The sequence below is a fragment of the Gossypium hirsutum genome, chromosome D03 (assembly GCF_007990345.1).
Source record: "Gossypium hirsutum isolate 1008001.06 chromosome D03, Gossypium_hirsutum_v2.1, whole genome shotgun sequence".
Taxonomy (NCBI): Eukaryota; Viridiplantae; Streptophyta; class Magnoliopsida; order Malvales; family Malvaceae; genus Gossypium; species Gossypium hirsutum.
The window spans coordinates 48705196-48719280 of NC_053439.1; the positions used below are offsets into that span (position 1 = coordinate 48705196).

The 14085-nt window shown below is 34.5% G+C and overlaps 3 protein-coding genes and 1 long non-coding RNA gene across 4 annotated transcripts; 2 read left to right on the forward strand and 2 right to left on the reverse strand.

The window, feature by feature from the left end:
- The first annotated feature begins 486 nt into the window (after window positions 1-486).
- LOC107950312 (uncharacterized) lies at window positions 487-2614 on the forward strand. Its single transcript, XR_001697982.2, has 2 exons — window positions 487-1185; window positions 2226-2614. It is a non-coding gene; the product is annotated as an uncharacterized lncRNA (long non-coding RNA).
- A 1871-nt stretch (window positions 2615-4485) lies between these two features.
- On the reverse strand, window positions 4486-7294 carry LOC107950313 (uncharacterized). The gene is made up of 3 exons (XM_016885131.2): window positions 6274-7294; window positions 5618-6160; window positions 4486-4820 (listed from the first exon to the last, which is right to left on the reverse strand). The coding sequence occupies exons 1-3, from the start codon at window positions 7174-7176 to the stop codon at window positions 4686-4688; spliced, it is 1581 nt and encodes a 526-aa protein (XP_016740620.1). The 5' UTR covers window positions 7177-7294; the 3' UTR covers window positions 4486-4685.
- A 339-nt stretch (window positions 7295-7633) lies between these two features.
- Window positions 7634-9054, reverse strand: LOC121215562 (uncharacterized). The gene is made up of 2 exons (XM_041090350.1): window positions 8716-9054; window positions 7634-7890 (listed from the first exon to the last, which is right to left on the reverse strand). Exons 1-2 carry the CDS (start codon window positions 8882-8884, stop codon window positions 7712-7714), a joined length of 348 nt encoding a protein of 115 aa, XP_040946284.1. The 5' UTR covers window positions 8885-9054; the 3' UTR covers window positions 7634-7711.
- Window positions 9055-9898: 844 nt separating this feature from the next.
- LOC107950314 (enoyl-[acyl-carrier-protein] reductase, mitochondrial) lies at window positions 9899-13430 on the forward strand. Its single transcript, XM_016885133.2, has 10 exons — window positions 9899-10285; window positions 10357-10454; window positions 10740-10871; window positions 11397-11540; window positions 11606-11708; window positions 11960-12059; window positions 12177-12253; window positions 12338-12416; window positions 12567-12685; window positions 13176-13430. The coding sequence occupies exons 1-10, from the start codon at window positions 10104-10106 to the stop codon at window positions 13267-13269; spliced, it is 1128 nt and encodes a 375-aa protein (XP_016740622.1). The 5' UTR covers window positions 9899-10103; the 3' UTR covers window positions 13270-13430.
- Window positions 13431-14085: the final 655 nt, after the last annotated feature.

The following is a 14085-nucleotide window of genomic DNA, read 5'->3' on the forward strand; positions in this document are numbered from 1 at the left end:
AATTATTATTCCTTTAACAATGCACATATTTATGTACATTGTGTTTAATTTACTTTTTCTTTCATATTACAGTTTTGTTACAGTATTTTATCTAACCACCACTACTCTGCTCTAAATTTCAAATTTTTACTTGATTTTTAGTATTTAGGGTCCAATAAATTTTTAAAATTTTTTGTCTTTAAAACATATTTAAAAGATCAAGACACTTTTATCGGTAAATAAAGGGATACATCAAATTTATTTCAAATGTGCAATTTGATATTTAAAAATGAATTTGGTATAATTATACATATAAAATTTTTATTGTGGTTTATATATACACATTAAACTTTAATCTCGATTCAATTATACATATCAATTGTCATTGTTTGGATCTAAAGAAAAGAGGTAGAAGAAGCAAAGAAAATTCATTAAATTTGCTTCATATATATGATCTTTCTTTCTTTTTGGTTGACTTGAGCTTTTATGTTTCTGGGTTATAAAGTTACGCCTTAGAATATTCAAGAATATTCAAGAAATGTTTTTATTTGGTTTTGATATAAGTAATGAAATATATAGCTTATGAAATCATGCCATGAAATACAGAAAATGAAGTTGCTCAAAATCCTCCCTCAAAAAATTGGGAGGGTTTAAGTAAAAAAATAAGATTTGTTTAGAAAATATATCGAGCTTCAAGTAAGTTTTTCTAGTTCGACCCAGTTCAAATTTGTAAAAGAAAAAATTTGTTGTTATTTTTGCATTGTTTTGCCATTGTTTTGCTTTCATTTAACTATTATATTGCTACTATTTTATTGTTATTATTTGAAAATTGTATAACTCTTGTTTTGTTGTTAATTTTGTTACTATTTTAGAGGCATTTGCTTGTTAAGTTGCACCTAGAGGTGCTCATGGGTTGGGCTGTCCGGCCCGGCCCGATGGCCCGCCCAAAATGTGAGAGGGTTCGGGTAAAAATATAGGCCCGAAATATGGGCTTGGACAAAAAAGAGGCCCGTTTATCCCAGGCCCGGCCCGGATATAATTAATATTTTTTTAATTTATTATTACATTATTTTACATTTCCCATTTCCCCAACCCCGTGTATCTGATAAACCCCTAACCCCTTCCCTCCGGTGTCCGGTCCACGACTCCACCTCCGCTCTAACGGTGCTTCTAGCCTTCAACGTCTTCTACCTTTGAATTTCAAAGGTGAGTTTGCTGTTAACCCTATTTCCTGTTAACCCAATTCGAAGTAGTTTTTTGCTTTTTGATTTTGATTGTGATTTTGATTTTTGCTGTTAACGGTTTTCTGATTTTGATTTTGAGACACTGAATCTTCGGGGGGATTTTGATTGTGTTTACATATCGAGGGGGATTTTGATTGCGTTTATTACATATTATTCTTTGCAACAAAAAGAGTGATTGAGTCCGACTAAAGCGAGTGAGTGAAAGGCGTGGCAAGAGAGCGAGTTCAACTCGCGAACGATCAGCAAGTGAAGGAAGAAAATCATGATTGTTTTGTTTTTTTTTAGTTCTTTTGCGGATTAATGTGATTGTCTTTTCTTGAATGATGATTGTTCTTTTGTTGCAAATTTGTTCTTTTATTAAAACCGAAAAAGGAAGAAAATCAATAGAATTAGATTTAGGGTTTATGGAATCTCTATACATGCGTAAAAAGCGAAAACTTGTCATCCAGAAGATTGGGGTGAATCCAAAATTCAACTTTGTTTGAATTAAGAAGAAACTGAATGGTTGGTTTGCAATTCAAAAAAAATAGTATATTTCATTGTCGTTGAATTAAGTTTTGATTTGGATAAAAAAACAGAATTATTTGAATCAATTTTAATTAAAAACAATCTTTTTATTAAATCAAATACCAAATTATTATATTAAACAAAAATCGTTTTAGGTCAAATTATAATTATGACCTTCTTCTATGTTGTTTAAAGCTTAAAAGATTGGACTGATGACATGACAAAAAATAATAATACAGTTTGATTTTGTCAAGTATGAGAAAAAACACCAGTTTCTCTTGACCTTGACTTCCAAGTTTAATGTAATAAATGCTCCAATAACATATTCAGACCCACACAACATTTATTTGTGTTTATGTTTTATAGAGCATGTAATTTGTAGGGTTGAGAATTGATTTATGTTTTATAGAGCATGTAATTTGCAGGGTTGAGATCACAAGCTTAGTTTCTTCATTTAATCTCCTTTTTTTTTGTGTTTGCTTTGTTTTACTGCAGAAACAAGCTATTTAGTGAGGCAGAAAAAACAGCAGGCCCAGGCAGGTTACTATCACTATCTCACACCCTTTCCTTCGAAACAATCAACCTTAGTGACTTTTCATTTGAATTTTGTGTGTTTTTTTAGTATTACTTAAAGACATGTGACAAATTTATCTTGTATCACAAGGCTAGCATAGTTAAGGTTTCCATTGATTTGGGTCAAGACTATTAGGGGAAAGGTCTCCATTGATTAAGTTGGGTTGAGGTTCGATGTTAAAGGCTTGTTTATTTTCTATAAAGTTGTTAAAAAAACAATAGTAAATGGTGGACAACAGGTTCATTATTTATTAAGAATCAAAACTTAGAGTGTAATACTACATCAATTCTAACATAAATTTTATAGATAACATGAAAGCTATGCACTTTGTTCTTCAAATAAGTAATCTTATTTTATTTTTTGTTCATTATATACAAAAAAAATGTAATTTGATATTTGATATAATTTTAATAACAATTAGTTTTAAGTAAGTAAGTTAAAAAAAAAAGGGTTGGGTTGGGTTGGGCTCGGGCTTCGTATTTTTGTCCCAGGCCGGGCCTGGGCCTAGGAAGTGGGCTGAAATTTTTCTAAACCCGGCCCAGCCCAACCCATGAGCACCTCTAGTTGCACATATCTTAGTGTTATTTAAGTATAAAGACTTTTTTAATTTATTTTCACTTTATTGAAAAACATTTATTTTAATATTTTTAGTGTATTTGATGTATAAAACTTTTTAAATTTATTTTTATATAAAAAATTAATACGGGCGGGCCGAGCTGAGCTCAGGTTTTAGCTTCTTATCCGGATCAGGCTTTAGACAAAATTTTAGGCTAATTTTTTAAGCCGGGTTCAGAGCTACCAAACGGGCTTAAAATTTTGTTATGACTTGGTCTGAACTCGACCTAGCCCATGTTCACTTCTAATAGGCATGCGTGATGGCATGATCGCATCTTATAATACATCATCATCAATTGCCTCGGTAGTCCCACATAATCTCACAAGGATGGGAACTGAAGCCATTGAAAGAACCATAGCTTCTAATTGAGAAATTAAAAAAAAAACAGTTTTTAAAGGAAGATTTGAAGGGTTTGTTATGATCATTGGTTTATTTTCCCCTTTTGCTGAATGATCAATAAGTGAAATAGATGGTGAGGAAAATATAAATGTTGTTGATTTGTTTGAACTGAAATTAAACAGTTTAGACAGCATCAAGTGAAAAATGCTACAATCCATGCCGATGATCATGTTGAGTTTCTGCAATTTTTTCCCCTTTGATGCGTAATCCTTGAGGTTATTGCTTGTATCATGGAGAATTTCTTTGTTGTTTTACCTTTTAATGACTCTGAATAAAAGAAAAATGGCCTAATTCTGGTTTAAGTACCTTTACGATGTTAAAATTCGAGATGTAATCACTCTATTTTAATTTGACACAGTTTGGTCATCTACTTTTATAATTCCAAATAGTGGTGGATCTTGGGACCAAAATTTAGTGAATTTTTTTTAAAAAATTTAAGAGTTAAATTAAAATTTTCTAAATTAAAACAAGAATTTTCAATTTTAGTCCAACCAAGCTTGAAAGCAAGTGTTGTAAAGGAAAGCCACATCCAACAAAGCTAGAATAGGCACAACCCGCCTATGGACAGAAATCTCAACCGACCCAACACAAAGGGTCACAAGAGGCCAACAGAAAACAAAATAGACTTTGTTCCAAACAACAAAAAAAGAAAGAAAAAAAAAACAACACCACTTGGCGATGTTCGAGACCAAAAACACTCCAACCACGAAAGCCTTTAGGTGGAAACATACACCGTAAAACTGTTTTTGCGAACTCGGAGCATTAGGAGGAGCCTATCAAGCCAAACCATGGAAATGCAGAGATGCAGCCAAGATCCATACTTAAAAACAAACCACAAGCACATAGAAACGTAATAAAAGCAAAAAATAATAGTAGGGCCCATGGTGACCACAGCAATGCTGATCATGGGCTTGAGGATGGAGGAAGATGGAAGGGGTGGAAGAAGAAGCAACGTCAAGAGAGAAGAAAAAGCAAAATTACATCAAATGAAGAAAGTTCCAATATTTATTATCAACTTACTTTCTTTTGGGGGTTCGAAAGCAGTGAATGTGAAAATGAAGGATGGGAAAATTTCTTTTTAACTCCTTTACTTTAAAAAAAGGGCCTTGCCAATTTAATTCTTTTGTCAAATTTGATTTGTTCATGAATAAATAAAACAGCTATAATGAGGAAAAAAAATATAAGTGTTGTTGATTTGTTAATTTGAACTGAAAATTACACATATTAGACATCATCAAAGAGGAAAAAAAGAAAGAGAGAAAAACATGAATCCATGTATGAGAGTAGACTCGTTTCAATGATTGCTATATATTTTGTGGGTCTATCTTTCTCCTCTTTTTTTGCTTTTCTCTCAGCCTGTATGGAGTTACATCTGAGCTACGAACAATTCCTTTGTCGTTTGCAATTCACTGATTTCACCTTCTCTGCAATTTCCCACTGATAAAATCATTGTTGTGTTTTTATCTGATGGAAGAACTCTGCAACAGTCCCTCCTTGGTGACTGCAACAGAAAAACAACAAACTTTGTGGTTTATGCTAGTAAATAGCATCCATAGTTTTTTTATTTGCACTGTAAGTCCTCAAACTATGGTTTAGATTCTAGATTGATCCCAAACAAACGTTCTGATTGGGTCCTCGGAATATCAATATCGTATCAACCAAGTTGTTCTTTTAAATACCTGTGTGCCTACTGAATTGACAAGGTACATAGTTGTGGAAATTTTAATTAATGTGTTTTTAAATATGTTCTATGTCAAATTTGAGATAGCATTTAACGCATAAACTAATGGTTAGACTGATTAAAAAAGTTGAGAAAACCAAAAATCGGTCCAAATCGTAGTGTTTAGTTAGATTCCAATTTGGTTCGGTTTTAATTCAATTATTACTTCAATCTATTTCGTTTAGATAAAAATGAATTTTATTTTTATTAAATTTATATGTTTTTTAAATTTTTATAATATAAAAATGATTTTTCTAAATTATAAATTAGTAAAAATAACTTTAAAAATTATAGAAAATTAAAATTTTAATTTTAAAAAACGGATGAATCAAATTTATCCAAACTCATGAAGTTCAGTTCAATTTTTAAAATCCATCCGATCCTAACCAAACCGTTACTGCACCTAGATGGAAGAACTTAATTATATGATATTATATTTTAAGGACACAATTAAAAATTTTTGAAGTTCAAGAATTAATTTAAAATTTGAACCCTAAATAGTGGATGTTCGGTGAAATTAACCCTTTTTCTTTTGACATCTTCTTAGGTAACCTATGAAGAAAAATAAATAGTAGTACCTTTTTCCATCGAAGATCATCTCGCTTCTTTAGAACTACGACGGAATCGAGTCTCTCCGGTGAGGCCATTCTCCACCGGCAGTAGCGACTTTTCTTTTTATGACGGTAGTAAACTCCGATTGTCTGCCTCCGAGGACGATCATACTTCACCTTACTCATGTAGAAAACGAAGGGGTTTTGGCAAGGGTGCCTTTCAACAGGCCTAGTGTTGAATGCATAGGCAGTGTAATCAGCTCTCTTGTACCAATTGAGAAAAGTTCTACTAGGCATCTCAAGCTCTCTAGGGGACATCACTCCCCTCAAGATTTGAACCACGTAGCCCCAAGACACCGTGATCGACCAGTACCGCGTTGAATCGTAGCATATCGATTGTTGCATCAAGCTCGCCGAATCCTCCTTTGCGGCTTCGAGCAGGTGCGAGATCGCTTTCGGTCGTTTCATCCCGGGAAAGATAGGTTCCACTACATCTAGGTGGTGGAGTGATACCAATGGAGTCACTGGATGAGCTCCCAAGAGCCCTAACAAATTTCCATACACATCGTACTGTACAACAACAAAGTAAATACAACTTTCCCCTTCAAATAATATGTTTCAAATTTCAAACTAGTTCAACTTCGAAATATTCATATATTTATCAAACGAGTGATTTTTTTTACCTGATGGAAACCAAGTTCCCTGGTGAGGGGCACCCCAAGCTCGGCCATGCAAGCTTGAATCCTATCATCACTGCCATATAAAGCTGGATACCTTTGGATGCACATATCTTGCATCTTTGACAATTCTTTAGCCAATGGGTAGCTTATTGCAAACCCACCCCCACCAAATGCCATTGCATATGAAAAGAATATGTTCTGAATATGGCTCTCTGATGCACTCCCAAGATAATAAAACTGTGTATGGTCATATTTAGACAGCACTCTCACCACATTGTTGACAATGAAGACCGTATCATCATCCCCCATCACGAACCACCTTATGTCCTTCATCCCTAGCTTAAGTGTCTCCGAGACCACCCTCGTTATCCGCAACGCCGACCGGGATCCTTGCTGGTTTAAGTACTTGAACTTTGAAGTGTCTTGAGAGACCCTAATCTCCGGCAACGGTTCATTCCTCCCTGTCCTCACATTCTTATCCACCCACACTACACCCCTAGTCTCTTGAGGCCTCCACCATGCTTTGATGTACTCTTTTCGAGTTTCCCATAGGTTCGACGACGCCGCTATCCCGAACGCGATGTGCTTGAGCTGCGTGTCATACCGGTGGTAGTTCCCGGGGGGCTGCTCGATCATCTCTACTGCCGGTGGCGGCCTCGTGTTCTCTAATGGCTCCTTCTCGACAACCTTCTTCGTCGTAGATAATTCGGTAACGGAGGAATGGTTCGACGATGGTTCGACTTTGGTGGAGAGATTGGTGGTGGTGGGGTAGCCTTTGTTACGGTCATTGTCGGTCAACAAGAGATTAGGGTATAGGATGTAAAGCAAAATCATGGTGATGAACAAATAAATGATTGAACGTCTAAAGCTACTTTGTGGCGCCGTGCGTTGCTGGGTGGTGATCATTTGTTCTTACAGTGTTTATTGTTATGTCTTCTATAATTGATTTTTTGTTGCATTTGTTTGTTGTGGATGATGACGATGTTTGGTGAATGATGTTGTGTTTTGTGTTTATGTTCCCCATGTGTTTCGGGTTGAAATGCATGGTTATAGAAATCAGGCTTGGACTGAGAATTGTTCGGATCTAAAGAGACCAAATTTTCCTCTTTTTGTCACTTTTGTTTTTAATGTTAATCCTTTTTCCCTACTTAAATGTGTTAGACGAAAATAACATGATAAGATGTGAACTCATGTCATCTAAATACTAAACACAAGTTTTGGAGATATTAATAGAAATTTTACCAATATTTAAAGTAGTGTTAAAAGACGAGGGAGTCAAAGCTACTCCTTATATCTCAATGGTGTAATTTCATTAATCTTTTTATTTTATAATGTAGTCATTGATTAATTCAAAGAAGTAAAATCAAATTTAACCCAAAATTTTTTATTGAAACATGCATTTAATGACAGCAGAGGTACAGTCTCATAAGCTGTTTGTTTCTCATTCAGAAGCAATGATTGTTTCAATGGCTTCAATTTCATTCCCTGTGAGAATCTGTGGAACTGAGGGAATTGGTGATGATGCACTATCTGATGGCATGATGGGTACATCAGTGAGAGGCAATGGCATATCCACATGATGTATAGCAACAATTTTGCCATCCTTCATCTCCACATTCACTGCTTTCAAACCCAAAAAAAAAAAATAGATATCTTTAATAAGTTTTTTATAATAAATATTGGAATTTTGGTTATATAGTTTTAATCATTTTAATTTGATTCCTCCACTTTTATATTTTTATTAATTTATCCAAATTTTAAAAACATTTATATCATCACTTTAATGGTATTATCGATTTGAAACTAACATTATAAAAGCATAGGATCAAATTATTCTAAATTAAAATAGAGGGATTCAATCTCAAATTCTGACATAATAAAGGGACTGAAACTATTATTAAACCAATTATAAATGTAGGAAGAAAACCCATAAGCAAACACAAGTAACCAAAAAGAAGGGTGATCATTTGAAGCATAAGACCATTTTTCTTTTATTCTGAGTTATTAAAAAAAAAGTAAAACAAAGATGAAATTATATAAGATAAAAAGCAAATACCTCAAGTATTAGCCATCAAAGGGGGAAAAAATTGCAGAAACTCAACATCATCATCAACATGGATTAAAGCATTTTTCTCTTGATGCTATCTAAAATGTTTAATTTCAGTTCAAACAAATCAACAGCACTTATTGATCATACAGCAAGAAGAAGAAGAAAGATCATACGATATAAAGCAATTTAATGAATTTTCTTTCCTTGTTGTAAAATTTTCTTTAGATCCAAACAAAGGAGACTAGACTTACAGCAACAAAGAGACGTCAAGTATTAGCCATCAACGAAAAAAAAATTAAAACAAGGACTAAATTCTGTGAGATACAAACAATGGTATAAAGATCAATGCAAAAACAAGAAAGGGAACAAAGGGTTGATGCAAATGAAAGAATTACCTGGACGAGACAGCAACCAAAGAATGAAGAAGCAGAGGAAGAGGATGAGAGGGATAGCGTGAACCAACTTCTCCGGCAAAGGAAACATTCGAAAGCGAGAAACCCCTTTGTTCTTTTCCTCGGCGTTGCCCGTTGGTATTGCCATTGAACGACGACCTGGTCTCATCATCTTTCAAGATTGATTTTTTCTCTACCATAGGTTCCAAGTGTTCTTGTTTGGAGGGGCTGATGAAGATACAAGACTTGGGGGGGGGTACTATCAGTTGGCTTAGTTATAGCTTATAACCACTTTAGGCGGGAAATCTTGCAGCTCCGATCTATAGTTTAAGGCATTTAATTGTGATTAGTGTAAAAATAATGCTGATGGTAAGATTATATATTGTAACAATACTATAACGTGAGACAAAAAAAAAATTAAACGCATTATGAAAGTAAACGTCCATTCAAAGGCGCACCATAAGTGACAAGGAAGAGTAATTTAAATCATATAATAACTATTATAAGTATTAGAAATTTTTAAATTGAATACGTTTAAAATTTTAATAGTATATATAATCAGTAAATGTTAAATAAAATAATATATTTTTATTCTTTTTAAAAAAAATTATTATGAAAGACTCTAAATAAACTTTAATGGTATTAAAAATATAAGTGAATTTAGATAAAATTTGAAATCATAATGCAAGTCAAGTCGAGCGTCCTAATATTATACATCAACTTGTCATTTGTAATTTTAACAGAAGTGACCAAAATAATAGAACTATATAACGTAACTGCTTAAATTGTAAACTTTTTTTATTTTTAGTGCCTAAAATAAACATTTTTTTATAATTGGAAAACTATCTGTATACTTTTCCTATTAATTTAAGTTGAATTAGCTTCTTGAATTAATTATTAGGGTTAATATGTATGAAAAAAATAGATTTGATATTTTTTTTAATCTAAATCGTACTTAAACTTGAAAACATTAATTTAATTTGGTTTTTTTTTTATTTTAAGTAATTAACTAATATTGTTGAAATAAATTCATGTGACACTAACAATCAATGACATACTGTCACGATAACCTCAAATTTTGATAAGTGGCAAAAATACATTTTTATAAATTTATTTACCATTTTCAAATTTAGTTACCAAAGTTACCAGTATATAGCTATATATTAACCGTAGTTATCATCTAACTTGATTTTTCCTTGCTCAGCCAAAATTTTTATGTTCAACTGAGCCTAACCCAATTAAGAGCAGGATGAAGGTCAAATCCTTCTGAATTTGAGATGGGTTGCCCAAATCATAGCCCATTTTCAACTGCCTGGAACCTTGGTCTTTGCGTGGACTCTTCTGGATGATATACACAAAAACAAACATTTCCAGGCAAAATTAGCTTAGAAATGGTAGTGGCGAGATCAATAGCGCTAAAAGCAGTGAATACCGCCAGTTTATGGGGTCTAAACCGGAGTCGTTTCGGGGGTTTGCCCAAGGTCCAAACCGTGAGGGCATTGTCGACAGTCATGTCTCCGCCGTCCAAGGCAGTCGTCTACGAGCACCACGGTCCACCCGACTCCGTCACCAGGTCCCCGATATCCAAATTTCGTTACTATTATTATTATTTTTCTTTTTTATTGCTTACTTTTGTATTTATAGAATGATAGAGCTACCCCCAGTAGAAGGGCAGGAGAATCAAGTTTGTGTTAAAATGTTGGCTGCTCCCATTAACCCCTCTGATATTAACCGTATTGAAGGTCTGGGTTTTCTTTTCCACGTTGGGTTTTACTTCATTTGATTTAAAAGTCTTGATCTTTGTTTAGTTGAAGAATTTGGTAGTTGTATACTATGTTACTCGGACTCTTCATAGATATAGGGATACGAACTTTGGGGAAAAAAAAAATTTAACCATGCTTATACCGGGTACATGCTCATATCCATAAATCATAGTCGATCCCGAAAAACATAAGTTTTGAATAATAATAGTAATAATGAGTTTCAAGGATTTTGTAAATAAACAAAAGTTTATTTCTAATGTATAGGAGTATATCCTGTGAGGCCACAGGTGCCAGCAGTTGGAGGCTATGAAGGTGTTGGAGAAGTGTATTCTGTTGGTTCTGCGGTTAAGGGTCTCTCCCCAGGCGATTTGGTCATTCCATCTCCACCCTCCTCTGGTTTGTTCTTTGCACCTTTTGCTTTGCCATTGTAGTTTTACTTCGAATGCCTAGTGCTTAAATATCGATAATCCTACACATCTTTCTAGTTATGTATCTTCAAGTTTAGGTGCTAAATTTATATCTCAAATCACCTTTAAGTTGGAATGTGAAATGGATTGCTGTTAAAAGAAAATTGGGTCGGAAAGTTTAAGAATGGCTAGTCTTATTGCACTCAGTAGTGTAAGAGATTTAACGCCAGAGATGTGATTGAACCTATTGTAGTAAAATAATTAGTTGAAACTTGCAAGATGCTGAGATTCTTTTTCATATTAATGACTAGGGAACCTTTGAAATATAAAAATTTTCGACATCTCATCATCAACCTAACAAAATTTGTTGAAGTTTCTTTTAATTTTCTCATTTAGATGTCTTAAAACCATTAAGATATGATTTCTTGCAGTGAAATAGTGAACTAGAATAATGAGCGTTTAGACTGATCTTTCATTCGTCTTAATGCTAAGATCAACTAAAAATTATTGGCAGGAACATGGCAGACTTATGTTGTCAAAGACCACGACATATGGCATAAAATCAGTAAAGATTCACCAATTGAGTATGCTGCAACAGTTACTGTTAATCCTTTGACTGCTATAAGAATGCTCGAAGACTTCACTACTTTAAGCGCAGGTACAGCTGTTGATGATGTTCAAGCCTCTATCACATGCTCTTGTTGATTATTCTGGTATGGGCAGGAGATTCCATCGTTCAAAATGGGGCTACCTGCATTGTGGGGCAATGTGTAATCCAGCTTGCAAGATATCGTGGCATCCATAGCATTAACATTATCCGGGACAGGTGCTGTACTTAGCTCCTTGTGACTTGTAGGTATCTGTGCTTGTCATTGCACTTGCTTTCTTTTTTTTTAACCTAGATGGTGTCACCAGTTTGGGATATATTGTTAATTAGGAGGTTGCTGTCGTTGACTGCAAATATTTTTGAGTTAAACTATTTTACTGATTGACATTCTTATCTATTAGGGTTCCTTAACTTGATGCATGCATTTTTTTCCAGTGCATCTTCATTTACCGTCCTTTTACTTGCTTTAGGGCTGGATCGGATGAAGTAAAAGAAAGGTTAAAAGCTCTTGGGGCTGATGAAGTGTTTACCGAGAGCCAACTAGAAGTGAAGAATGTTAAGAGCCTTTTGGTATTATCTATCATTATAGTATAGTTATTGTGGGGAGATCTTCGGTCTTCGTCATATGGATTTCATGTTATTAAAAGTCACTCATTGTTTCCATTTGATTTGTTACTGTCATGGTAGTCAAATATACCTGAACCTGCCCTGGGATTGAACTGCGTCGGTGGACATGCCGCTTCTTTGGTTCTCAAGTTCTTAAGGTCAGATAACCTCGCTGCATAAAGTATGACATTGGACATTTCTCTTGCAGTAAGAATCTAAGTTTCCTTGAATGCAAATTTCAGGCAGGGAGGAACCATGGTAACATATGGTGGAATGTCCAAGAAGCCTGTCACCGTATCAACTTCCTCGTTCATTTTCAAGGTAATCAAGGATTACCCCTTCTATATATTTTGTTGCTTAGCGTTGTGCTGCTGTTAGTTATCATCAATCCAAGTACTGCACATTCACTTGGAATAAATAAAAGTGGCTTCCCAAATCTGAAAGAACGCACATCCTTCTATCTGTTTGCAGGATCTTTCTTTAAGAGGATTCTGGCTACAGAAATGGTTAAGTGCTGATAAAGCGAAAGAGTGCCGAGATATGGTGGATTACCTTCTACGCCTGGCACAAGAGAGGAAGTTAAAATACGAGTACGTATGATCTTCTTATACACAATCTCACTTACCATTAGTTATTCATTTATGGTCTAATGATGGTTTTAATCCCTCTGCTATGCTGAAATTTGGGATTTAATACCTCTGATTTGGCATAAGTGGTTTGTCTACTTTTATAATATTATTAGTATATTCAAATTGATAAACACACCGTTAGTTGCTACCATTGAAGCACTAATATGGAATTCTTCTTTATTGTTATTCGGCCACTTAAATCAGTAATCAATTTACGTGTTAGCTAAAAGTTTAAAGTTGTTTAAGAAAATTCCACATTATAACTTCAGTGGCAGCAACTAACATTGTTGTTAGTTTGAACCAACTAATAACATTATAAAAGTGAAGGACCAAATTATGCTAGATTAAAGAAGAGGAATTAAATCCCAAATTTCAGAATAAGGGAGGGACTAAAACCATAACTAGACCTTGTGTCTTGAATGCAACCCATTTTTGCGCCCTTTGTTTGTAGGATGGAGTTGGTTCCATTTGACAAATTTCACAGTGCATTGGAGAAGGCACTTGGGAAACATGGGAGTCAACCAAAACAAGTTATCAAATTCTAATCTTTACGTCCTTGTTCATCAATTCTGAAGGCGCTGATGAATGGATTGTATGTATCTCTTTATAAGGCTGTCCGTTTACAATCAGTGATAGAATCTAAATGACTAGAAGTTGCCAAGAATAATAATTAGTATCAAATAGATTTTTAAGGTATTCGTGTCAACTTTTCATGTTCTGATTCTTTTCCTTTTAACCATGATCTGTTTATCATTGAGGTTGAAAAGTGCAGTAGAAAAAAAGCTTTTGAAAAGTCAATTTAGTATTGTTTTCAAAAAGTATTTTTGAGAAGATAAAATGTATATTTTAAACATAAAATAGAAAATATGTATTTAAATGATATTCAAATTAGTTAGTATTAAAAAATATGAAATTTGTTATTGATGCTGAGATTAGATGAGGCGGAGATGACAGTGGTATTGAGTGGCTCACCTCGCTTTGGTCAAGGTGGAGAGTCGTCGCAGAGGGTGTTTGGGTCACGGTGGTGGTTGAGTTGAGTATTGAAAATGAGGGAGGGAGGGAGAGAGAGAGATCCCTCCTGTGGTTGGAGCTAAGGGTTTATATACCTTTAGTTATAATCTCAAGGTGTCACGTGTCATCTTTCAATAGGTGAGTCAATGGCAAGTTGGCCAATGGTTTGCCTCCATAGGTCTGGGCAGGGTGACAATTGAGACCTTGTCATCACTTCATATGAGACACAGTAGTTGGTGTCAGAAGTGCGGTCTACATGAGTGTAAAGTCTAGAAGTGACTACAAGGAGTTTGCTTGAGAGGTTATCCTTGAGGGATTGTCCAAGGAGTGTCTTCGAGGGGTGGAGGTTT